This window comes from Symsagittifera roscoffensis, chromosome 10 (assembly GCF_963678635.1).
Source record: "Symsagittifera roscoffensis chromosome 10, txSymRosc1.1, whole genome shotgun sequence".
NCBI lineage: Eukaryota > Metazoa > Xenacoelomorpha > Acoela > Convolutidae > Symsagittifera > Symsagittifera roscoffensis.
Genome location: NC_087071.1, coordinates 45,407,568 through 45,430,383, shown reverse-complemented (window position 1 = coordinate 45,430,383; position 22,816 = coordinate 45,407,568). Strand labels below are relative to the sequence as shown.

Sequence of the window (22,816 nt, the reverse complement as noted above, 5' to 3'; positions counted from 1 at the left end):
TCAAAACTTTTAAATATAATACAATTTTCGGATTTTCCGAGACTTGGTTCAATGATACAAATGATGATAAACTATGGGCCATAGACAATGACAAACATAAGTTGTTCCGATGTGATAGAACTTATGAATCAAGTAAAAAATTGAAGGGTGGAGGGGTCATGTTACTGGTTCCTAAAAAGTTAAACCCAAAAGTAAGACATGACTTAAACAACATGCACAAAAAGTATGATAGCATCTGGATAGAATTTAAAGCCAGACTCGACAAAAATGATAGAAACAAAAAAACAGACTTCTTAGAAGATCTAGCCAAATCAATTGACCATGCACAATCATTTAATTCAAACCTAATTTTACTAGGAGATTACAATCTCAACTATCTCAACGAAGACGACAAACAGTCTTTAGATACAATCCTAATACCATATAATCTGGACGTCACTATGAATTAACACCTACTCACTCAAAAGCACTAATTGACTATATTATCACCGACCTAGGCATAAAAGATCTAACAAATAATTCAATAGTATTCACACCACCAATTAAGACCGAACACCAAGCAACAGCATTCATTACAGAACTTAAGCTGAACAACAACGTAAGACCAATCGAACGGAAAATATATGACAAATCCAATTACTCCAATTACAAATTCAAACAAAAACTATCAGCTATAAATTGGAGAAGTTTCTATAGCAATAATAATCACGAAATAATGCTCGACATCTTCACATCTAACATTGCTGACACCATTAAAGAATGTGCCCCACAGAAGACTATTTTCATTCGCAACGACAAACCAAAGGTAAACTACGAAGATGATAATTTTATTTCCCAACTGTTTAACTCGAAAAAAGCGAACGCGAAAAATGGAGTATAATAAACGATACAAGAAACTCAAAAAAATCTTCCAACCTCATTCTATTACTTAGAAACTCCTTCGGCGATTTCATAACCAATAATTTACAGATGGCGAACCTGCTAAATTACAAGTTCTCAACTCTTGGATGCTTTTTATGAGAAAAATTCAAAAATCAGGCAAAGTCCACCGACTTCTACATGCACAATTCGAAATAATAATAAATTTTCATTCCGATTCATCAAATCAGCTGAATGTAAAAAAGAAATAGATAATTTAAATTGTCAAAAGGCACCAGGTCCATCCAAAATTCCAGCCTGGGCGCTGAAGGATGGCTGAAATGAAATAAACACACATCTAACATTTCTGTACAATGAGTTTTTGAAAAACAAGACATATCCTTGCAAGCTCAAAAAAGCAATTGTCACACCAATATACAAAAAAGAAGATCCAGAACTGCCAAAAAATTATAGGCCTATCTCTATAACTGTGGCTCTTTCATAAGTTTTTGAAAAATTAAATAAACAAATCAACGAATATCTGATATCCCAAAAATTACTAAGTAATACCCATTTTGGGTTCAAAACATCATATTCAACAATCGACGCTATTCTTTTTTGCACTGAAGCATTCAGAAAAGCAATAGACAACAACAAAAGTGTAGCATGTTCCTCACTGGATCTCTCTAAAGCATTTGATTCTATTGATCATACTTATCTTAAACAAAAACTAAAAGAGTTAAATTTTTCCGAAGAAGCTATAGAAATGATCAATTCCTTTATCACCAATCGAAGTCAGAAAACAATTGTTAACAACACCGAACCCTATTGGATTACACTTGAGCAGGGTGTCCCACAGGGCACTGTCCTTGGCCCTCTAATATTCAATCTCTACATTAACGAATTCAACAAACAAATTGACAAAACATGTAAAATAGTTCAATATGCGGATGATTCATTACTATTCTGTGAAAATAACAATCCACAAAAAGCTATTAAAACACTCGAAGCCAATTGCAGTCTATTGTCAAATTATTTTTTAGAACACTCACTTCAATTGAATGCAAAAAAAACAGAACTCATCGTTTTCAGCAGAAAACATTCAAGGAAAAAGAATGAAAAGTATGAAATAACTCTAGATGATAAAATAATTGAGGAAAAAACCAATGTTAAATACCTAGGAGTAGTTTTAGATCAGTTTCTCACATTCCAAGATGAAATCAAAAATATTCTCAGGAAAATGGCATGCGGAATAAAAACACTTCAAGAAATCAAAAAGCCATTGCCAGTGAAAACAAGACTCTTGATAATGCATGCACTGGTAATTAGTCATTTGCATTACCCAGCAATTCTTTTAAGTGGAATATCCGCTAACCTAATGATATCTCTGGAAAAACAATTAAGCTGGGCAGTAGAAACTTGCTGCGATCGTGCAAAATACAACTCAACTTCAGACTTGAAGCTAAAACGCAATATATTACCAGTAACAATGTTTCTGGACTACAAAATATTATGTCACTTTTGGAAAATACAACATCAGTTATTGCCAGCCTATTATAACATTGAGTATGATAACCACCAAATAGATATTAATACAAGAAACAAAAAATTATATTTCGGCGACAGATACAATGGGCAATACATAGAAAATTCCTTCTTTAGAAAGTCCGTCATAATCTGGAACAAACTAACAGATGATAAAGTCAACTTTAAAGACATAGTAACATACAGAAAAGCACAGATAAAATTCAAAAATTTTTATTTATTTTTATTTAAAGAAGACCCTTCTGTGGCAACTCATGGTAAAGTTTCATGGAAAAGCTTCAAGTTTAAATAATAACATTTATTTACCAACCATCTTGAAGCTCTCAGGTGAAAAGTAATCATCGATAATTGTAATCGAGTTTGTTTTGTTTCTTGTTATTGTAACTATGTGTATCTAATGATGTTATAATATTTTTGTGAACTGATAGGAAAAAAAAACAGAAAACATTTGACATACACTTGTGTATTGAAATTAATTTCGATGTGCAATTAAAGTGTTTTTTTTTTATATATATTGGTTTTTTTTTATATATTGGTTGGTGTGACCTGAGTTTGGACCATTGTTTAATCGTTTGGTAATTCTTATTTGATCAATTGATTGTTTCTTCCATTTTCAATTAAGTTTCAGTTATTGAACATGATTGTGTTAAACTAATGGATGTAACGACGATATTTTATATCGGAACTACTGTAACAGCCGGCGTTTCAGTTTTAATGTTCCTCAAAAGATTCAATTTTTGGTACCAACTTTTCCATAAAGCTGATCGCACAAGCACAAAACATGGTGGATCATTAGTAGCAAAGGTACTGAAGTCGCACGATATTGATACTATTTTTACACTACCTGGAGGCCATATTTCACCTATTGCTGTTGCTTGCGAGGAACTGGGAATTAAAGTCATTGACACGCGACATGAAGTCAACGCAGCATTTGCGGCCGATGCCTACGCAAGAGTTGGCCGAGGAATTGGCGTTGTTGCGGTGACTGCGGGACCTGGTTTAACCAATGTAGTGACTGCTTTAAAAAATGCTCAAATGGCAGAATCGCCAGTTGTGCTTCTTGGAGGAGCGGCCGCCAGTATACTGAAAGGAAGAGGCGCACTTCAAGACATTGACCAAATGTCGTTGTTCAAGCCAGTCTGTAAATACTGCGTGTCTGTTAATAAAGTGCGAGATATTATACCGACCTTGAAAGAAGCCATCAAGATTGCACAATCTGGGGTTCCTGCCCCAGTTTTTGTTGAACTGCCGATCGATACTCTCTATCCGTACCCGATGATTAGCAAAGAAATAGGCGTCAAGGAAAAACCCAGAGGAATAGTCCAAAAAATTGTTAATTTCTATCTCAGTATTTATTTGAACGACTTGTTTGCTGGTGCTTTCGAAGAGAGAAGTTGTGAACCTTTAGACATTGACATTCCAAAAGCTAAAGATTCTCAAGTCCAAGCATCGGCAAAACTACTTTCACAAGCTAAGAAACCAGTTTTCCTTATAGGCAGTCAAGCTATTATACCGCCATGTTCGTTTCAAAACACGATAGTAGCTCTTGAGTCGTTTGGAGCTCCGTGTTTTCTTAGCGGAATGGCCCGTGGACTTCTTGGACGTAACAATCCAATTCATATCAGACAAAACAGATCTCAGGTTCTAAAGGAGGCCGATTTGATCATACTTGCTGGAACTGTTTGTGATTTTAGACTGAGTTACGGACGATCTATAGGCAAACAGGCGAAAGTGATTTCAATCAACAGAGGAAAAGACTTGATGAAGTTAAACAGTGATATGTTCTGGAAACCTGACATAGGAATCGTGGGTGATTCGGCAAATTTCATTGGAAGGTTACACGCGGCGTTGCTCGGATACAAAGCTGATGAAAGCTGGGCGAGCGAACTAAAGTCTCGAGAGAAGGAAAAGGAAGACAAACATCTCGAAAAGAGCAAAATGGAGGTTGATAGATATTTGAACCCACTTCATGTTTTGTTCAAAGTCGAGGAGAAATTGAGTCAGAACTCGATTATAGTCGCAGATGGCGGTGACTTTGTAGCCACTGCTTCGTATATTTTACGCCCTAGGGGTCCGCTCCAATGGCTGGATCCAGGACCCTTCGGAACCCTTGGAGTGGGAGCTGGTTTCGCCATAGGAGCCAAGGCTGCAAACCCTAATGCTGAGATCTGGATCATATACGGCGATGGTTCTCTAGGGTATTCTATAATTGAGTATGATACGTATCGCAGATTCAAAATCCCGGTTCTTTCAGTCGTCGGTAATGACGCGTGTTGGACCCAAATTGCACGTGAACAGAAACCTATGCTGGGCAGCAATGTAGGATGCATGCTTGAGTTCTCATCGTATGAGAAAGTTGTCGAAGCTTTAGGCGGTAAAGGAGTTCTGCTTAAAGACCAAGAGGATAATATTGAAGGCAGTTTGGAAGAGTGCAAACAAACTTTGAAAGAAGGAAAGTCGGCGTTGTTGAATTGTCTGATTGGAACGACAGACTTCAGAGATGGATCCATTTCAGTATGAATCAGTCATCGTTTGATAATGCTTTGGTTATTCGTGCTTTCAAGAGCCTTTCTTGCCTTATTTAGATAATCAGAAAAACTTTTCCTGTTAAATTTTGAACTGCAGATGAAAAAAGTTCGCCAATGTTAAATGAAATAAAGTTCAAGTGAATTTAACTGACCATGAAAATTTCGGCGATTGTTGGAAAATTGCAGCGAGTATTGCGGTTCTTTTTATATGACTTCTAAGAAATCAAAAAATGGCTTTTGACTTTTTTCGTTGTAGTTCATAACTCAGACTTCTTTTCAGCTTATCATAGACGAGATTGATTAAATTACTTTATTCTTTCAGTTTCAACTCTTTGTTAGTTTTATTAATGTTTTACCCATTTGAAAGTGCACATTGAAATATTTCCAGAAGCAGGACATCGTCCTTACTTTAGCGTTGAATGGCTTGAAATTCTCGCTGAATCGGTTTAGAAATAGTTAGTAAAATATATATCAACCAACTGAGCATCACAACTCATTTTTTAGATCTATGACTGCTGGCCAAACTCACAGGCTCAAAAGGTTAGAGAAAACTCTGTTCGCCAATGCAGATGTTTTTCTATCTAAAGTCTACGGAGGATTCTTCGGACCTAAACTCTGGGCACGAATTAGAAGTGCACTTCAACAGCCAGAGTTGAAGTGCGGAATCAGAATTACAGATAGGGCTATTTTAACAGAAAAGAATCAGCAGAGGATTGAAGAGGAAAAGGTGTCAAACAACTCAGAGAATAATTTTGCGCAGTTGAAGCTCGAATTCGAACAGGTTATATATTTTTTTTTTTCAAGCTTGAAGTTATTTTAAGTTGCTGAAAAAGTCTTGGATGCTCGCGCAATTGTTTCAGCTTAATGGGCAATTGCAATAGGAACAAATATAGCTGGTTGCTGTGCAGGTAGTACAAAATGTTTCGGTCATACTCTTGAAAAACTTTTAAAAAAAGCTTTTCCGGGTTTTTTTCGCATGAGTGTCGTGTGATAAAATGATGCGACGAAAGCCCAGAAATTAGGCTTTTTTGACAAAAAGTGTTTTCATTTCATTTGCAGAATTTTCTTGTGAAATTTTGCAAACTTTTATTCCAAAAATGGCGCTGAAAACTTCGAAAATTATTTTACTAGAGCGAAAATAGATTTTAATTGGCTTTCCTTTTAAAATAAGCCGGCTCGCTCATTTCTACTGAAAACTCAAAAATTTCTAACCGGTTTTTCTCGAGATGGACAACTTTTTTGAAATTGTTTCAATTCCGCTTTAGGCTGAAAGGGTTTTAAAATGGTATATCACTCCACCCATTACGATTATTACACTTGCGAAGCTAGTGTATTAGTACGAACTTTCTTTTTTTTTCAACCTAAATCGCAAATATTGGTGCCACTTTTAGGACATTTTTACAGCTTTTTGGTAGCATGTGCTTTGACATTCGAATAGTAATAAATTAACACAGTTAATGCACTTTTAATTCATCAAATGAAACGAAAAAACAGACGTTTGTTTCATACAATGTAACTATAATAAAAACTAGATTTCCGAAATTTTCTAACTAATTATATCTCGCAATGTTTTGAAAAGCATAGTTTATACAAACTGTGGCTTTATGCTTTGCGATTTGATGCTTGCAAAATTTGTGTGGATGCCTTCAGTTTCGCAGTAGGTAGCAGATTCGAATCCTACACGTAGCTGAGTTTTGGCTAATTTGAGGCTTATTTCAAGTTTTCCCTATTTCACTTGATAGAGGTGTTTTTTGGTCATGTGCTCGCAAGTGTTTGCGAAGCGCAATTTCGCCTCAGTGTTATATATGCTAAATGCTTTTTGTCGAATAAAAAAATAAGCCTGCTCGCTCGTTTTACTCAAACCGGTTTTTCTCGACCCTGGGAATTTTTTAAAATGTTCGAATCACGACTGAACGCGCTTTAATATGACATATTAATCAACCCACTCCGATGATATTTGTGGTACCTGTTTTTCGTGAAAAACAAAGAAAAGGAAAAACGAAAACACCCGAATCAAAGTTCCTCGTTTTTATTGGTCGGAACAAAGAATTCGGCAGTTAAGAATTTGTTTTTTCAATTTGTCGCGAATTTCGTGATCTCGTTCTAAAGTTTCCACGAATTCGAGAAATTTCTCAGACCCGTTTTTGCCAGAAATTTTGTTCAATTATTAGCTTTTTTATAATGCAATGTTCTTCATGGCCTTTCATTGATATTTTTTTTTGAGTTGGTGAAGCGCAGCTTTAATTTTGTGTATATTTTGAATCTATTTATGCTATTTTTGATCAATTAGGTTCCCAAAAGCAAATATGTACTTTTTAAGAGACTGAACGTATTTCAGACTTTTTACAGGTCCCGATGATTGTTTTGTTTAGTTTTTTTAAGGAAAATTCTTAAAATTTGTTCAGGCTCAAATATACTTTTTTTGCGGTTTGACTTGTGGTTTCTTTTTAAGTTGAGTTCATTTCCTGAGTTAAAAGGAAAGCAAACTCCACTATCGAACAGCGAAAGTTTAAAGGCCAGGAAAAGCTTGATCGACTTCTAGTTTCGAAAATGGAATTTAATTTTCAGGTTTCCCAGCAAAATCAAAAAGTTTACAATTGATCCAGTTTTCTCAAATTAGCTTAATTTGAACGGAAAGGTGCCGATCATAATATGTTTTAAAGTTCAAAGACCATTAAGGGCATCTGTTTTTTCTTGAAAATTGAATGTTGAGGTTTTTCAAAAAACAAGACAATTGCCTTTTTTCTGCCTAATTGCATTCATTGACACTTTTCCAACTGTCGGATATTTTTCATTTGGAACTTTAATAACTAGAAGTCTAAACATTCACAAACATTCTAAACTCTTTCTTCGGGTGTTTTAGTTTTTTCTTTTTTTTTTACGCAAAATCAGCTACCACAAATAATCATCGGAATGAGTCAGTCAAGTGACATATCATATTAATGCCCTTTCAGTTGTGATGCGAACGGTATTGAATTTTTTAAAAAATTGTCTCAGTATCAAGAAAAACAGGTTTAAAATTTCTGATTTTTTAGTCTAAAATTGAGCGAAAATTGATCGAGCAGGCTTATAAAAGCATAAACTTTTATACTATTCACCTGAAGTTAAGCCGATTTTTTGTTTTTCCAGTCCTTTTTTTGAACTCTTTATTTTTTTCTGTTTTTCTAAACACTTTTCTTCAAAAACTGTTGGTCAGTTCGCCTATTTTATTATTCTCAAATATGCCTCATTTCCAGTTTTTCGTTCAGAGCCTTTTATCACAACACGCAAAAAACGACACCAATTTGAAAACAAACTGCTCTGTATTTTTTAAGACTATGGTCGGAACATTCTTTACTGCTTGCACAGCAACCGTCTTTTCTTTGATCAGATGTTTGGTTCGCTAGCTTGCCATGCTATGTTTTTTTATATGTATCGTGAGCGGTGCGAAGCTCCCGTTAGCATCTTTGTAAACAAATAAATAATCGTCGCTCCTGCGAATCGCAGAGGAGGTTTATTTTAGTGTCGCTTTCGTAAAAGCGTAGCTGTTTATTTATCCATGTTTGCGCAAGCTTGTTTTTATTGCACATTTTATTTGAAATGCTGAAAACTTAAGTAATTTTTTTTTGCTGTAGCAAGCTGATCCTTCTCACGATTACCAGCACTGAAATTAGCTTCGCAGCTTTAGGTTTTTTCCTTTCTTTCAGATGCGTATTCTTGACAAAACTTGAGTTTTTAAAACTATTTTTGTAGATGAAGAAACGCAGCTTAAAGTCACTAATTGAGAGCGAATTATCAGAACAAGATCACACTAGAGCATGGAAAAGAACTTCAAGTTTCCCTCTGGCTAAATTGGAAGATGAAATTACCCGCAGTGGAGATATGTATGACGAGAGTATATTCTTCGACGCACAGTCACAAGAACAGCAGATAACGCGTCAGAAAAGTAGGATGTAAAATTATACTGTTTTCCAAAAAAAGTTTCCTGTTTTTACACTAACAAGCGTTAGTGTATTAGTACGAAACTTCTTTTTTTTCTAACTTAACTCGCAATTTGAAGTGTTCATTAAAAAGTGTTCACTTATTTCACTTACGCTATAATCACAATCTGTAGCATTGGAAACTGCATAGCATCTCTTCTCTGCTTTATTTGTGGCTATTGTTCATGAGCAGTTAAGCGTCCGTAGCTGAGTGGTAAGTGTGTGAGACTCATATCTAGGTGGCAGGATGAATGTGACACGTAGCCGATCTTTTTTATCAATTCGAGGCATATTTCTACTTTTTCTTATTGCACTTTATAGAGCTGCTAGTCGTGTTGTCGCTAGTGTTTGCGAAGCTTCGCCTCTGTGTTAAAATCTTTTTTCGCAATCCCGAAGCTAAATGAGCCACATTTGAAACCATAAGATCAAATTATACGAAATGAATAATTGTTTTCTGACTGATTTTTTCTCAATTGTTTTAATTCTTTCTCTGATCATATTTTGAACAAGGACGTTTTTTTAATAAGTTAATCTTGTGCCTGGATTAAAAAATTTTCTTGAAAAAATGAATTATTGAAACAAAAAAAAAGGTATAGAAATATAATAATGTTTATTTGTTTCCAGTTGTGGATAATACTTCAAGTAAGTCTGACAAGCCTTCGCAACTTGACACAGAAACTCAATTCCAGATCTTGAAAAAATTCGCCACTGCTTGCGGATTGGTTGATTCCGAGTTCAAAGTGGCCAATGAGAATAGAGAATCAGAACTGAACGAGAGGCCAAAAGAAGATTTGTTTGAAACTTCATACGGGGAACTATTTGCATTGAGTCTGCTTAATCTAACACAGGTAGTTTCAATTTTGAAGTGAGCTTCATTTAGATTGCTAGGAATTTACATTTTGGGAGTTTGTTTCCTTTAGAAGTATTTGAATTGAGTATTCAAGCCCTGTAAAAGTCTCTAGAGCGTAAAATTGAAGATTTGGTGCCTTACTTAAGGCCAAAATTTTATGTCTGAAATGGTTTTTCCTCTGGATTGCTTAAATGAGAGTTTTTTTAAACAATTAGTTAAGTAAAATGGTACGCTTGTTTTTCAACGCTTATTCAGTCGGTTAAGAGCTCTTTTGGGAAAATTCCCAGAATTTTATATGATTAACTGAATGGATACAAATTTGTACGGTTCATCTCATTATCTTGTTAACTGCTCTGTGTATAATACTTGATCTGTTTCAGTAGAATGACAACTTGCTCGACCTCAACAGTGCAGATGCTCACTTCTTGTCCCTCTCACAATTAGTGCACTCTGAGAAGGAGAAGGAGGAAGTGCACTTTAATGCACTGGTGTCAGACAGTGCAGAGAGCAGTTTGAAAGACAGGCGGCAGATGGTATCCAGGTCAGTGTTCACTCACGTGGTTAATAAATTGTATCCAAGTGAGGTCCATACATAAACAAAGTAGAAATCACTTATAACATTAAGTTAAGGGCGGATTTTTTTTACCTTCGCCCACACCGCCTGTGAAACTCAACTTAACTAACGTTAATATGGTCCATTTTCAAAAAAAAGTTTACAAAAACGAGCCTGTTTACTGACCATTGAGTTAAATTGAAAAATTTAAAAATGGTTTGTTTTAGGTCTCTGGGATTGAAAAGTGTTAATGAGTTGAATGAACTGCGGTCTCCTTTGATCTTCAAACAATTGGACGACTACGACTACTCGGAAGCAGGTCTTTTCCGAGAAGCCTTCTCTAAAGGTCAGTCCTTTGAACCAGTTGAAATGTGAAAAAAAATATCGTAGTTTATATTCTGGGTTTAAAGCTTAAGTCGGCTTAAAGCTTAAGATTTTAAAGCTTAAGATTTTAGTTCGAAATAACACCTAACTCATTGTAGAAGGTCAGAAGCATTTTGAAACATCTGAATTTGTTTTTGTAACTGGTTGCAATTTTGCGAGGTTGTCTTGTTTCGACCAATCACAATTAGCGTGAGGAAAATTTGTTTTCCGTTTTTTCTTTTCTCGAGCTAAATTAAATGTCAGATTGCTATTAGAGGAATATTTTAATAAGACATGTTTAGTCCTGGTTTAATATGAATGTAAGTTTCTCCAAAAAATATTCCGGTGTCGAGATAAACCGGTGAGAGTTTCCCTCTTTTCGACGAAACTCGTTCGAATACGTTGGAGTTACTTTTTTTGTTTACATGTCACTTTGCCCCAAGTCAACTTGTCCCAGTCCAACTTGTCCGATTCCAACTTGCCCCAGTTGACAACTTGTCCAATGCCATCTTGTCCCGGATAATAAAAAAATGAAACTTGCCCCGGATTCTTTGATATCCTTCTAGAGCACAATGTCGGCATAAAGATGAAAGATATTTTTGTTGAACAATTGAGCTTGAAACAAAATGCGGAATCATTAAAACATGGGCTGAATCAAAATGAGTTCAAAGCATGCATGAACAAAATGAAAGCGACAAAACTTCAATGCATTTTTTATGTCGAATTAAACATCTCAAAAGATTGATTGCTGATTTTGTAAGCTTCTATAGCATAGTTAATAGTGCACAACACTCTTAATCAAGAAGTTAAGAGTTCAAAACTTGAAGAAGTCAAAAAAATTTAGCTGCCTCGTCCTTAAAACTCCCCTATACTGGATAACCCAGAATACGGGGCGGCGTGAGGGAAAGAGCAAAGTTATTGCAGTATTGGTCTTTATCACCTCTCAAAATTTGGACCCTGTACGATAGCTATAAATTAAAAAAGTGGTGATTAGCAATTGCTGGTCCTCAATTCGAACATCAAAGAATCAAGTAAAAGAGTTAAGTATGGGACAAAACAGCTTAGGACAAAATTTCATGTGGGGCACGTTGGCATAGGACAAGTTGCCATGTAGGGCAAGTTAGTATAGAACAAGTTGGCATAGGGCCAATTGACTTCGGGCAATTAGTCCTGACACCCTTTTTTGTGGTGTCAGTATAATGTAGAGCAATTAACTATTTTTAGCGTTGTTAAATGCATTAGTATCCTCGTTGCAACATGTGTTGAAGTGATATAATCCGCCATACAGAAGCAAAAGACAAAAAAAAATCTTTCAAAACGAGATAAGCGTTTATTTATTTTTAACAGTAAGTGTCGTTCGAACTTTTTGTGCATTTTTTAACAGCGATCAGCAAGGGTGTTTTTTTGTTTTTTTTTTCGCTTTTTCCTCGAATGTCTTTCTTGTCTTATTGCAGTGGTGGTGACTGTTCCCTGTCTGAACGAGAAGAGTGTGTTGAATGAAGTTTCACCCCTCAACCCATTCCACTCTGCTAATTTCAAGGCCATTTCATCACTAGCCCAACGACAACAACAGTAAGGGACAATTCAGCTCTTTTATCGTTTCTGCAACCAGTGAAGAAAATTATTTGAAATAATAATTTTTGTGTTGCCGGCTGTATTGAAAATTGGCTGCTGAAATCAACACGTTGCAATCCAAAAAATCAAGGAACAAAAACATAATAATAATGTCCATTGTAATTGATGAAGCGGTAAAAAAGAGCACCTACTCACTTAGTGTTTCGTTTCCAGTTTGAGATGAATGCAGCAGTTGAGATTTAATATATAGAAAGATAATGGTTCGATTCCGTCCAAGTTTTATTTCTTAAGTCTTACAGTTGGCTATGCGTGATTTTGGCATCGATATTTGCTTCAGATTTCCTAACATCGATTTAGGAGTTGATGAGTCTCGCGTTTTTTGAACTGTGGTTTCATCGCCTGTGAAAACATGCTGTTAGTTACTTTCTCTTGTGTTAAGGAGACCTATTTAAGAGTTGAAGTTATTTTCAGAAAAAAACCAAAGAATTAAGTTGACCCTAAATGCCATCGTTTATAGTTTCTTTTAACAAACCCATGATGATGACTTTGATATTCAGATTCCCTGACAGCTATGCAACTTTCTTAATTTGCTGGCCAAAGAGCACATCGTCTGTGATATTTTGCAGCTGATTAGACCAGGAGGGCGAGTGTGACGGGGGCGAAAACTTTGAAATAGGAATGATGTTCCATTGCTGAACTATGAACTGTCATGCCACGATTTCATATCTTGTTATCTTAACTTCTCGATATTTGTATTCATCAGTAAAGGCCACTCACCTTGTGAGCAACTACAATGACCGGTTGCCAGCTTAATGTAAACTAAATTTAACTTGTGAAACGGCGTTTTGAACAGAAAGAGTTGAAAGGTACAAGCTCTGTTACAAAGGTGTTCCATGTGTTTAGATTTCTAAGACTGGCTCTTCTAAGTGCAACTGAAGGATCTTCAGTAGTCTACTTGCTCCACTCTGTCTGTCCCTCACACGCAGATCCGATTGTACTCAACACCACACAACACTACAATGCATCTACAACTGATAGTTCACAGAACTACAGACGGAGGCCCAAGTGTCACATAGCAGATATAAGTTAGTAGAGTGTGAAAAATCCAGCTGGAGAATAAAGTTCTAGACTAAAAAAAAACAGCCTAGAACGCTAAAAAAGAGCTTCGCTCAACAAAACTCAGTCTGGAATCTGGGTAATTCAGAGAAACAGAGTATGCGTAGACAGGCTGCAAAACCTTTCATAGATCCTCTGCGAATCGCAGAAACGAACATTATAATTATTATAAACCGGCCGAAAATGAGCAGCATATATTGCCCAGTCGATTATATATCAGCCAAAAATAGGAAGACTATTTTAAACAGCCGGGTATAAACAAGTTAAAAAGTAGCAGACTTTAAAAACCAGCGGAAGATTACTTTCTCAGTATATAAGCCAGCCGAAAGCTTCGTCTTTCTTTTGAACCGCGTTTAGCAAATGATGTTGCATAACTGTCAGATAATGGTAACACAACATACGTAGTTAAATTACGCGCTGCGGACCTAGGGCAATTTTTATCAATTATGTGGGTCTTTCTGAGGAAAAGTTAAAATTTCATGGGAAAAATGCGCAAATGTTGCCAAAAAAGATAGCATTTTTGCCAAATTAGTTTCTTGAATACGCTCTCAACACAATTGAACCCGAAAATTTCTCTTTCCTTCTCGAAAAGTTTTTTGGGTACTTGACTTTTCAAGCGTCGAATTTTTCATTTGAAATTAATAATTGTGCAAAAAAATTTCAAAGAGCTTCTTACCTTAGCAGAGAATATCTCTAAAAAATATTTTGGAAATTTTTTCTCTCAAATACTTTCAAGTGCGAAGATAGATTGCTAAAAATGCTTCAGTTATGCGGATTTTCTGTGGGACTCTTCGATTTCGAATTTTAGGCTAAGTATGCAGGCTAAGCCTGCCAGAAATCCAGTAAAACTATTTAAGTTATGTAAAACTAGAGTCGAAAATGACGAGCTGCGATTCAAACACATGATTGCTATGTAAGTGAGAAAGTTTTGCTTGATTTTTTCTCATCCAATGGTATCGTGTCGAAAACGGAAGATGAATTACTGGAACATTTTGGTACTGAGTTGAGCCAATAGAACAATTCAGTCTTTGTTTAGTTTTCAGCCATTTATTCTCATAAATAATTACATCGGGCAATTGTGTTGGCGAGTTTGTTCTAGTCACAATATTAATGGCAACGAAGGCTCAGGTAGTTTTGGATTAGTGAGTTCTCGCATTGTCTTAATGTCACATTGTCTTGTTGTCACATTGTCTCATTTGCATTGTGATTCTCATTATATTAGTCGATAAAAGGTTGCCAGTAATTCGCATTGGGGCATACTTGAATATTTGTGAATTTATTTAGAGTCGATGAGCGAGCGACTCAAACTCGTCTATAGGTCGTGATGATTTTTTTGGGTTTTTCAAGAAGTTAAAGTAGTCGATTTTTTTTACAGAAATCATTCATACATATTCATGCTTTTATGAATGCTTCTAGGTATATATACTCTACTTGAATTCAATTCAATTTCATCTGCTAAAAGTGAAGTTGCGCTCTCCAGTAACGAAGTGTAAACGTCTCTAAAAATGTGATCGATTTTTAGTTTCGAAAGTGGAATTAAATTTTCAGATTTTTGAGCGGAATTAAAACTCAACCTATCGATCCAGTTTTCTCAAATTGAGTAAGTTATATCCAAAATTATCGAACATAAATTGTTCTCGAAATTCAAAGAACTGTAAAGCTATATATTTAATCATTTGAAATTTTTTATTTGAATGTATTTCAAAAACAATTAAGTCAGTTTTTCTTTTCTGTTTCCGTGCGGTCATTGACTCTTTTCTTTCAAATACATGGTAGCAATTATTTGTTAGATTTTTTTTCGCTATTACGCCATTGTGGTGATGTAATTATTAAGAGTCGATGGACGTAGTTCAGACTCTTATATACGTCGCGATGATTGTTTTCTTTTTCTAAGGAAAAGTCTCAAACTTTGTTCAGGCTTGAGGCTCTAATTTACTTTTGCGGGGTTTGACCCATTTTTTATTAAGTTAAGTTCATTTCCTTTGTTGAAAGGAAGGCAAATTGCACTGTCAAACACCGAAAGAAACATGTGATCAATTTCTAGTTTCGAAAATGGAATTTAATTTTCAGACATGGGAACAGCTGTACGTGGACGATACTCTGTTGGTGTACATCATGCATCAACTCTACCAACTTCAGACTCGGACTTGTTAACTGATGGGCCGTCGGCCCTTAGAGTTGTTTTTCTCTTAAATTCAATTTATTATTTTTATAGCACTTTACCTTCAAGGTATCATGGATCTGTAGCGCAGAGGTAGGGAAGGAACAAAATAAAAGTGTTCAAACCTAGGCAGGGTCGGATGTTTTCAATGAAAATTTTCTTGCACTAGTTAAAAAGCGTCGGCGCTATAAATTGAGGCATGCTACTTGGTAAGTTTCTCTTTTTTTTCAAATTGACTGGTTCTGCTAATGCGTCATAATTGGCGTGCGTCACTTAAAACATTTTTTATTGACTCATTCAGTTTTTCCCATTAGCGTTATCGGTCATCGTTTTGCTTGTGTATGCGAACTGCAACTTCGCCTCTGTGTTTCATTTTACCTTATGATTTTATAATTTGCTACGTCTGCAAAATATGTTGGGAACCAAGTATTCTAAATTAATTACAGTGTAATCTTCTTGATTTATGATGCGCTTATTTGTCTAGGTTGTTTCGAATCTGCTCTGAGAGAGAAAGGAGTGAATTTACTATGTGGATCCCATGGACTATTCCTCTACCCTGACTTTAGGCGCAATTTCCCACCTGCTTACATAAGTCTGATCCAATTCAGCAGCTGAAGTGGGCGGAGACGAGTTTGCATGCTCCTGTCTGGCAGACACGCATTGTTATTGTTGGTCATATATTTGAGGGACTGTCATTTATAGAAGTGAGGCTGAGAAAAAAACGAAAGACGAACTATGGCCAGAATTCAGAAAGCTGCGACTATCAAATTAAATTGCAGTTTGTTGTTCGCTCGTATCTTCGAAAATAGTCCGAACTTGATGTTTGACTTCTGTTATGATTTTTTGTTGACGATGACTCTAATGTAAGTTTGGCGCTAGTTCTTGTGCTGAGCTGAGCTTCTTATTCGTTACATTTTGCATCGTTTATTTGTTTTTTATTTTGGTTGATATTTATATTTTCTATCCAAATGAACCAAACAAACGTTCTCAAGGCATGTCCTTTTTTGTTAGCCAGCTAAGTTGGGTACGCCAGAAATCGATTTCACAACTTGTGTTGGACAGAATAGAAATTACACTTGTGAACTAGAGACATTAGTTGGCAAAGAATTGAGCAGTTTGTTTCTATTAAATAGCGAGGAAGTAGGTAACAGGCAGTCATGGCCGAGTGGTTAAGGCGTCTGACTAGAAATCAGATGGGATCTTCCCGCGTAGGTTCGAATCCTGCTGACTGCGTTGCCATTAGTGCAACAGCCATTGCCATTAGTGCAAAATTATTTTGGACAGCCGCAATTTATCTATATAGAACCAATTAATCACCAACTATTGTTGATTTAATTTTGCTTTCGAAAGCATTCGCCAAAGAGAAAGCCATAAAAGCCGCACATCGATGCGAAAACACCGATAGCTAAATTGTATTTAATAAAGCACTTTTGGCATAGTCAGGACCACGATAAAACTGAATGACGTTCACCAATCCAAAAGATTAGCGCAGTCAGCAGGATTCGAACCTACGCGGGAAGATCCCATCTGATTTCGAGTCAGACGCCTTAACCACTCGGCCATGACTGCTTGATTACGAGTGAAACATAATTGACAACAAAACAACCTCGTTGCTATAGTGGTACCAAAAATGAAATCATGAGATTCCAACTATGTAAATAAACAAAAGTTAATACCGCGACTATTTCCATTTTGGTGTTTTTGCTGCGTCTGATAGTTAAATGGATTGGCTCTTTTTCCTTTTCCCCCCACCTCACACGAACATGAATTTTATGGTGTAACGGGTGGTATTACAAGGTTAATTATGAAGACCAAATTTGTTTGTCATAACCTAATTAGTCCGTATGTCAATTTTCATAACAATTGAACAAAGTGAACATAATTTTTACTGATAAAAATTTGCAGGTGGGGGGGGGAAGGAAAAAGAGCCAATGGATTATATATAATGGCCCTAGATAAGGAATCATAGAAAATAACGTGCATATTTCACGGCCAAGTGTTTCGACTCTATTTTTCGACGTAAGACACAAATGATGTTGGTATGGTATCAAATTAGTTCGATAATGTCAAAATACCAAACGCGTTATTGCCTTGATGATAATGTTAGTTTCAGATGAAAGCATGTCTTGATTTTTAGAAAGTGTGTCTTCCAGACATCCTGGTTTCTCAAGAAGTCCCAATATATCAATTGTAATCACTGTGGTTCAAATATCAGAAAGAGATTACTGACCATTATGAGTGAAATTGAAAGTGCAAATGGTGATGGTGGGGGTGGAAATCTAGTGCAGTACATTGTGATTCGGGGAGACTTGAAATGGCCCAAAGGCACTAAACAGTCGTTGATTAAAAAATTTATGTAGAAAGTATCACAGAATGTGCTGGGTGTATTCTGTTAGACGACCCAAACAAATCTAATAGAATTTTTAATTGAGCTTCTGTTTAAGAGACAATGAAGTCGTGAAGATTCTTATGTAGATCTTGATGATTTTTTTTGGCCATTTGGCTTTTGATTTCTTTGTATGAATTCTTGACATTCAAACAGTTTTATGGCCGTGTATTTTTTAATTGAAAATTCGAAAGTCGAAGTTTTTTCCAAAAAAAGTCCGTTTTTGTTGTTTTCTTACGTTCATTGACTCCTTCCTGACGCTTTTATACTGTCTGCTGGCTATTTGTTTGACTTTCAAAAAAATCTAGAATTTCTTCGCTGGAATTAATTTTAACAAATTAGTCTCGAGCGTTATGATCCAATTTTCAAATTATGATAAAAGATCAGGTTTGGGCCGTATAGCAGAAAAGAACCCGTGTTGCGACCTCATTGCTGAGTTTTTTTCAATTTAATGACGTTTTTTTGCGTGGTGTGATGAGAGAACTATACGAACGCATAGCTTTTTAATGAATTAGGCAAAAATGAATAAATGAAAAAAATGAGCAAAAATGAAAAAATATACAAATTTTTCATTTTTTACTTTACATTTGCAGAAAATTGTTTTTTGAGTTTTGAGATTCCAAAACTAATTTTCCTAATGAGTTTTTTGTATAAAGTCTTCTTTCTCGCTTTACGTGCTCAAAATTATTCTAAAACTCAAAAATTTGGAACTTTTTGACTTCTAGAATTATTTTCTCTGTTCAGCATTCTATTCTGCGATTTTTTGGGTAATTTTTCCCTGTTGTAAATCAATCATGACTTAGATGGAAGTACGAGAGACGCTTAATATACAGGTCGGAGGTCCTCGCTTGTGTTTGCGAAGTGCAGCTTCGCGTCTGTGTTAAAGGTACTTGATTTTGATAGAAATAAAAAGAAAACAATCATAAAAACAGTGATAGCTGGTTGCTGTGCAAGTAACACAGGAAGTTCTGACCACAAAAAAAAAACAAAGGTTTTTTCCAGAAAAAAGTTGCGTCCCGTTTTTTACGTGCTGTGATGTTACGATCTGTAAGAAAGCCTAGAACCTAGGAAAAATAGGTCAGGCATATTCTACAGTTTTCGTGAAAAAAAATGTTTTAAAAAGTCGAAAAAAATTTTAAAAAAAATTTTTTGATTAAAAAAATTATCAGAAGAAAGCGGTAAAAGAAACTTCAAAAACTGATATAACTGGTGTTAAATTTAGCTGTGAATGCTAAAAATGCTAAAAAATTATACTATCATAAACTTACATTTTACACTTGCGAGCTAGTGTATTAGTACGAACTTTCTTTTTTTCCAATCTAAGTCTCAAATATTGGTGAGGAATTTTTATTTTGCGTCTGTGTTAAAGGTACTTGATTTTGATAGAAATAAAAAGAAAACAATCATAAAAACAGTGATAGCTGGTTGCTGTGCAAGTAACACAGGAAGTTCTGACCACAAAAAAAAACAAAGGTTTTTTCCAGAAAAAAGTTGCGTCCCGTTTTTTACGTGCTGTGATGTTACGATCTGTAAGAAAGCCTAGAACCTAGGAAAAATAGGTCAGGCATATTCTACAGTTTTCGTGAAAAAAAATGTTTTAAAAAGTCGAAAAAAATTTTAAAAAAAATTTTTTGATTAAAAAAATTATCAGAAGAAAGCGGTAAAAGAAACTTCAAAAACTGATATAACTGGTGTTAAATTTAGCTGTGAATGCTAAAAATGCTAAAAAATTATACTATCATAAACTTACATTTTACACTTGCGAGCTAGTGTATTAGTACGAACTTTCTTTTTTTTCCAATCTAAGTCTCAAATATTGGTGAGGAATTTTTATTTTGCGGCACCCCAAAAATGGTGAGGCACCTCTACAGCTTTTTGATAGGATGTCCTTTGACATTCGAATAGTATCAAATTAACACCGTTGATGCATTTCTAATTCATCAAATGAACCGAAAAAAGCTATTCGTTTCAAACAATATCACAATGATAAAAATTCGATTTCAGAAATTTTCTAACTCAATATATCGCGCAATTTTTTCAAATGCATAGTTTATATATAATGTGGCTCTATGCTTTGCGATTTGTTATATGCAAAGTTAGTGTGGATGCCTTCAGTTTGTTTTATTTCAAAATATTTTTTGCAAAACTGAGTATTTGTATTTGGTGCTGAATCACATTGGCAATTTGTTAGCATATGTAGCTGCTTTATTCGTTTTTAGTGTTTGTCGGTTGTTAAGCTTGAGTGGCTGAGAGGATAGTGCGTGAGACTCAAAATATTTTGATTGCCATAGGGCGCAGATTCGAATCCTATACGTAGCCGAGTTTTTGTTAATTTAAGGCTTATATCTACTTTTTCTTATTAAACTTGATAGAGCTGCTTTTTTTTCGTGTTTTCGCAAGTGTTAAGATTGCTCTCTCGCTTTACTCGCTCGAAGTTAGTCTAAAACTCAAAAATTTGGAAATTTCATAGTATCAGTTTTCTGCGATTTTGTCGGCAATGTTTCCCGATTGTCTAGCCACCGTAGCACAGATGAAAGAACGCAAGAAGCCTATTTTTTTGCTGAAAATATTTTGATTTGAAAAAATTATCCGAAGAAATAGCTATAAGAAACTTCGAAAACTAATATAACTGTTGTAAAATTTAATTATGACTACGTAATATGGATTATAAGAATTAGACTATCATCCGGGTTCAGCCCAAAGACAGATTTTTTCCTAGTAGTCATTGGTCGGAAAAATAGAACGACGCCGTCAGAAAGATTTGTCAAATATTTTCGATTAAAATGTTTAATGTTGTAAATAAGTTGGGTCTGCAGGAATCTATTTAAAACTCGTCAAATGGTCTTTTTTGTGTTTTTTTTTTGGGTTAGACTGATAGCGCTGCGAACTCTATTCTTAAAGCTGCTTGGCATTTCGAGGTTCCGAAGCTAAAATCATGACAGACTATGCCGGCTCTTTTCCAGTTCACCCTTTGATTTTTTCTGAAGTTCGGTTATGTTACGAATATGTTTTTCGAATATGTTACGTATGAACAATAAGACAAAAATGTGTTGTGCTTTTGCGGGGCTTAGAAACTGGCGTTTTATTTATCTTGTTTATCGTCTTATTTATTATTATCTCGCAACACTCATACATTCAATTATTCTAAAAAGTCGTTTTAAAAAGTTCCCAAGCAAATCAACGGCTGAAGCTTTCGATCCTTGGCAGGAGCTCTAGTTGCACAAGCATGTCACGCTTCCTCAGCTATCATACATCTTACATACTCGCATCCAGGGTTGTCAGTAATTTTTAAATATAACAAAATTGTTTTTTTTTTTTGCTCCTTTCTCCTACCCTCTAACCCCCCTTCACCCACTCCCGGCAAGTGAGCTATGTAACACTTACTTTTGTTATCATATTGAGTCAAACTAATATATGCCACAATAATAATTAGACGTGTTTTTTGTCGTTCGAGATGAAAGAAAGTTGGGCTCACTGAATTATGTCGTAGAACACGCTGGAACTACTGGCATAAAAATACCGAAACTTAAGAAACAAGGACAAGTTTGTATTATTATTGAAGGAAAAATGAGTTTTGCAACATTTGACACTTGAGTTTTACGTGCGTGAAAATTTAATTCATCAAGAATTGCCCGTCAGTTTTTACGGCGTTTTTTTTAATCAGTGGCGGCCCTCTTTTGAGGTTAAATAGGGTAAACATTTTCCAATTGGTGACAACCCTAGTAATTGTTAATGAATCCAATGCAGACACGCAGCAGTACTTGAGTGATTTGGACAACATGCACAAGGTGGTGTTGAAGAGCAAAACAAGTGATGAGCTCTCTCAGCTGAGTGACACTTTGACCTCAAAGGTCAGTAGAGTTCAATGGTGTCGATTAATTTATGGAAGACAAAATCAATTTTTGAAGAAAAAAGGCTGAGGAACTCATGCAAGAATATACAAATAACCGAGAGTTACACTACACGAAAGTTAAGAATTCTGTAGTCAAAATCTATTTTAAAAATGACGTAATAGGTTGGTCAGAATTTTAGAGAGTTTGATTTGAAGCATTTTGTTGAGTCTATAAATTGTTCGTTCTGTCATGGGAAAAGCCTCCATGATTATCGGTATTGATTTATTCCTGAAAGACTAACTTGGGTTTGGAGCAGTTTCATCGTCAAATAATGTCGCAAACTCGCTAGGTCTTCATGCAAAATATTCTTGGAAATATTAAAAGACATTTCGAACAACTGTAGATATAAGTGCTGTTAGTTTTATCTGCTAATTTTAGTCTAAACATTTCTGGTGTTTTTGTGAGCTCGGAAAACCATCCAGTCAACTTTCAAAAAAGCTCTACGAAATTGTTGACAATTTTTTGAAACGCCCACCACAATAGTAAATACACCTACCATATAATGTTCTCCGATAATCGTCTGTAGGATCTAATTGTCTGCTATCTTTTTTAATGTAACTGTTCAGCTGTCAAAACAAAAGTTCAGAATTTGTCTAGGACATAGCTCACAAACTGTGGATCGAACAGCCCGAGAATTACCCAACGTGTTTGGCCATCCGACCCATTGGGAAGCCAGAAGTATCCGAATTTGTGAAACAATTTCAGCTATTCAGATGAAACTGATTCACAAGTAGTTGTATGACGGAGAAAAAAGTAGCGAACAGAAGATGAAATTAAGCCGTTCCTTCGGTCAGACGTACAAACAGTAGAGCATCATCGTCATAATTTTTGTTATTAATTTTTGTAAATCATTTAAGTTTTGCTTTCCGGTGCGATTAATTGGTGGTAGTTTTTAGGTAAAGCATTGTAAATTCAGTTCTTTGCAAATAATTAAAAACCATTTGTTTGTCGGAATTTGAAAGCGCACAAGTGTTTTAAAATGATTATTTTTTGTGTGTGCCAATACTAACCCCAGTTTTGTTTTCAGAG

At 35.4% G+C, this 22,816-nt stretch overlaps 3 protein-coding genes and 2 non-coding genes across 5 annotated transcripts; 4 read left to right on the top strand and 1 right to left on the bottom strand.

Annotated features, from left to right (window-relative positions):
* The first annotated feature begins 2,960 nt into the window (after positions 1-2,960).
* On the top strand, positions 2,961-5,220 carry LOC134855195 (2-hydroxyacyl-CoA lyase 2-like). The gene has a single exon (XM_063871640.1). The coding sequence runs from the start codon at positions 3,058-3,060 to the stop codon at positions 4,921-4,923; it is 1,866 nt and encodes a 621-aa protein (XP_063727710.1). The 5' UTR covers positions 2,961-3,057; the 3' UTR covers positions 4,924-5,220.
* A 207-nt stretch (positions 5,221-5,427) lies between these two features.
* On the top strand, positions 5,428-16,586 carry LOC134855215 (uncharacterized). Its single transcript, XM_063871673.1, has 8 exons — positions 5,428-5,712; positions 8,664-8,856; positions 9,515-9,738; positions 10,124-10,281; positions 10,521-10,639; positions 12,111-12,228; positions 13,135-13,316; positions 15,993-16,586. Exons 1-8 carry the CDS (start codon positions 5,440-5,442, stop codon positions 16,121-16,123), a joined length of 1,398 nt encoding a protein of 465 aa, XP_063727743.1. The 5' UTR covers positions 5,428-5,439; the 3' UTR covers positions 16,124-16,586.
* A 73-nt stretch (positions 16,587-16,659) lies between these two features.
* Trnas-aga (transfer RNA serine (anticodon AGA)) lies at positions 16,660-16,741 on the top strand. Its single transcript has one exon. It is a non-coding gene; the product is annotated as a tRNA-Ser (tRNA).
* A 254-nt stretch (positions 16,742-16,995) lies between these two features.
* Trnas-cga (transfer RNA serine (anticodon CGA)) lies at positions 16,996-17,077 on the bottom strand. The gene has a single exon. It is a non-coding gene; the product is annotated as a tRNA-Ser (tRNA).
* A 425-nt stretch (positions 17,078-17,502) lies between these two features.
* LOC134855487 (putative peptidyl-tRNA hydrolase PTRHD1) lies at positions 17,503-22,705 on the top strand. The gene is made up of 4 exons (XM_063872026.1): positions 17,503-17,833; positions 21,102-21,167; positions 21,642-21,745; positions 22,385-22,705. The coding sequence occupies exons 1-4, from the start codon at positions 17,743-17,745 to the stop codon at positions 22,502-22,504; spliced, it is 381 nt and encodes a 126-aa protein (XP_063728096.1). The 5' UTR covers positions 17,503-17,742; the 3' UTR covers positions 22,505-22,705.
* The last annotated feature ends 111 nt before the right edge of the window (positions 22,706-22,816 follow it).

Coding starts and splice junctions, on each gene's coding strand:
- LOC134855195 (XM_063871640.1), top strand. CDS start 3,058: ATGGATGTAACGACGATATTTTATATCGGAACTACTGTAACAGCCGGC.
- LOC134855215 (XM_063871673.1), top strand. CDS start 5,440: ATGACTGCTGGCCAAACTCACAGGCTCAAAAGGTTAGAGAAAACTCTG. Junction 5,713..8,663: donor TGAAGCTCGAATTCGAACAG/GTTATATATTTT, acceptor CTATTTTTGTAG/ATGAAGAAACGCAGCTTAAA. Junction 8,857..9,514: donor GCAGATAACGCGTCAGAAAA/GTAGGATGTAAA, acceptor ATTTGTTTCCAG/TTGTGGATAATACTTCAAGT.
- LOC134855487 (XM_063872026.1), top strand. CDS start 17,743: ATGAGTGAAATTGAAAGTGCAAATGGTGATGGTGGGGGTGGAAATCTA. Junction 17,834..21,101: donor AGACTTGAAATGGCCCAAAG/GCACTAAACAGT, acceptor GATCCTTGGCAG/GAGCTCTAGTTGCACAAGCA. Junction 21,746..22,384: donor GTGACACTTTGACCTCAAAG/GTCAGTAGAGTT, acceptor GAATTTGTCTAG/GACATAGCTCACAAACTGTG.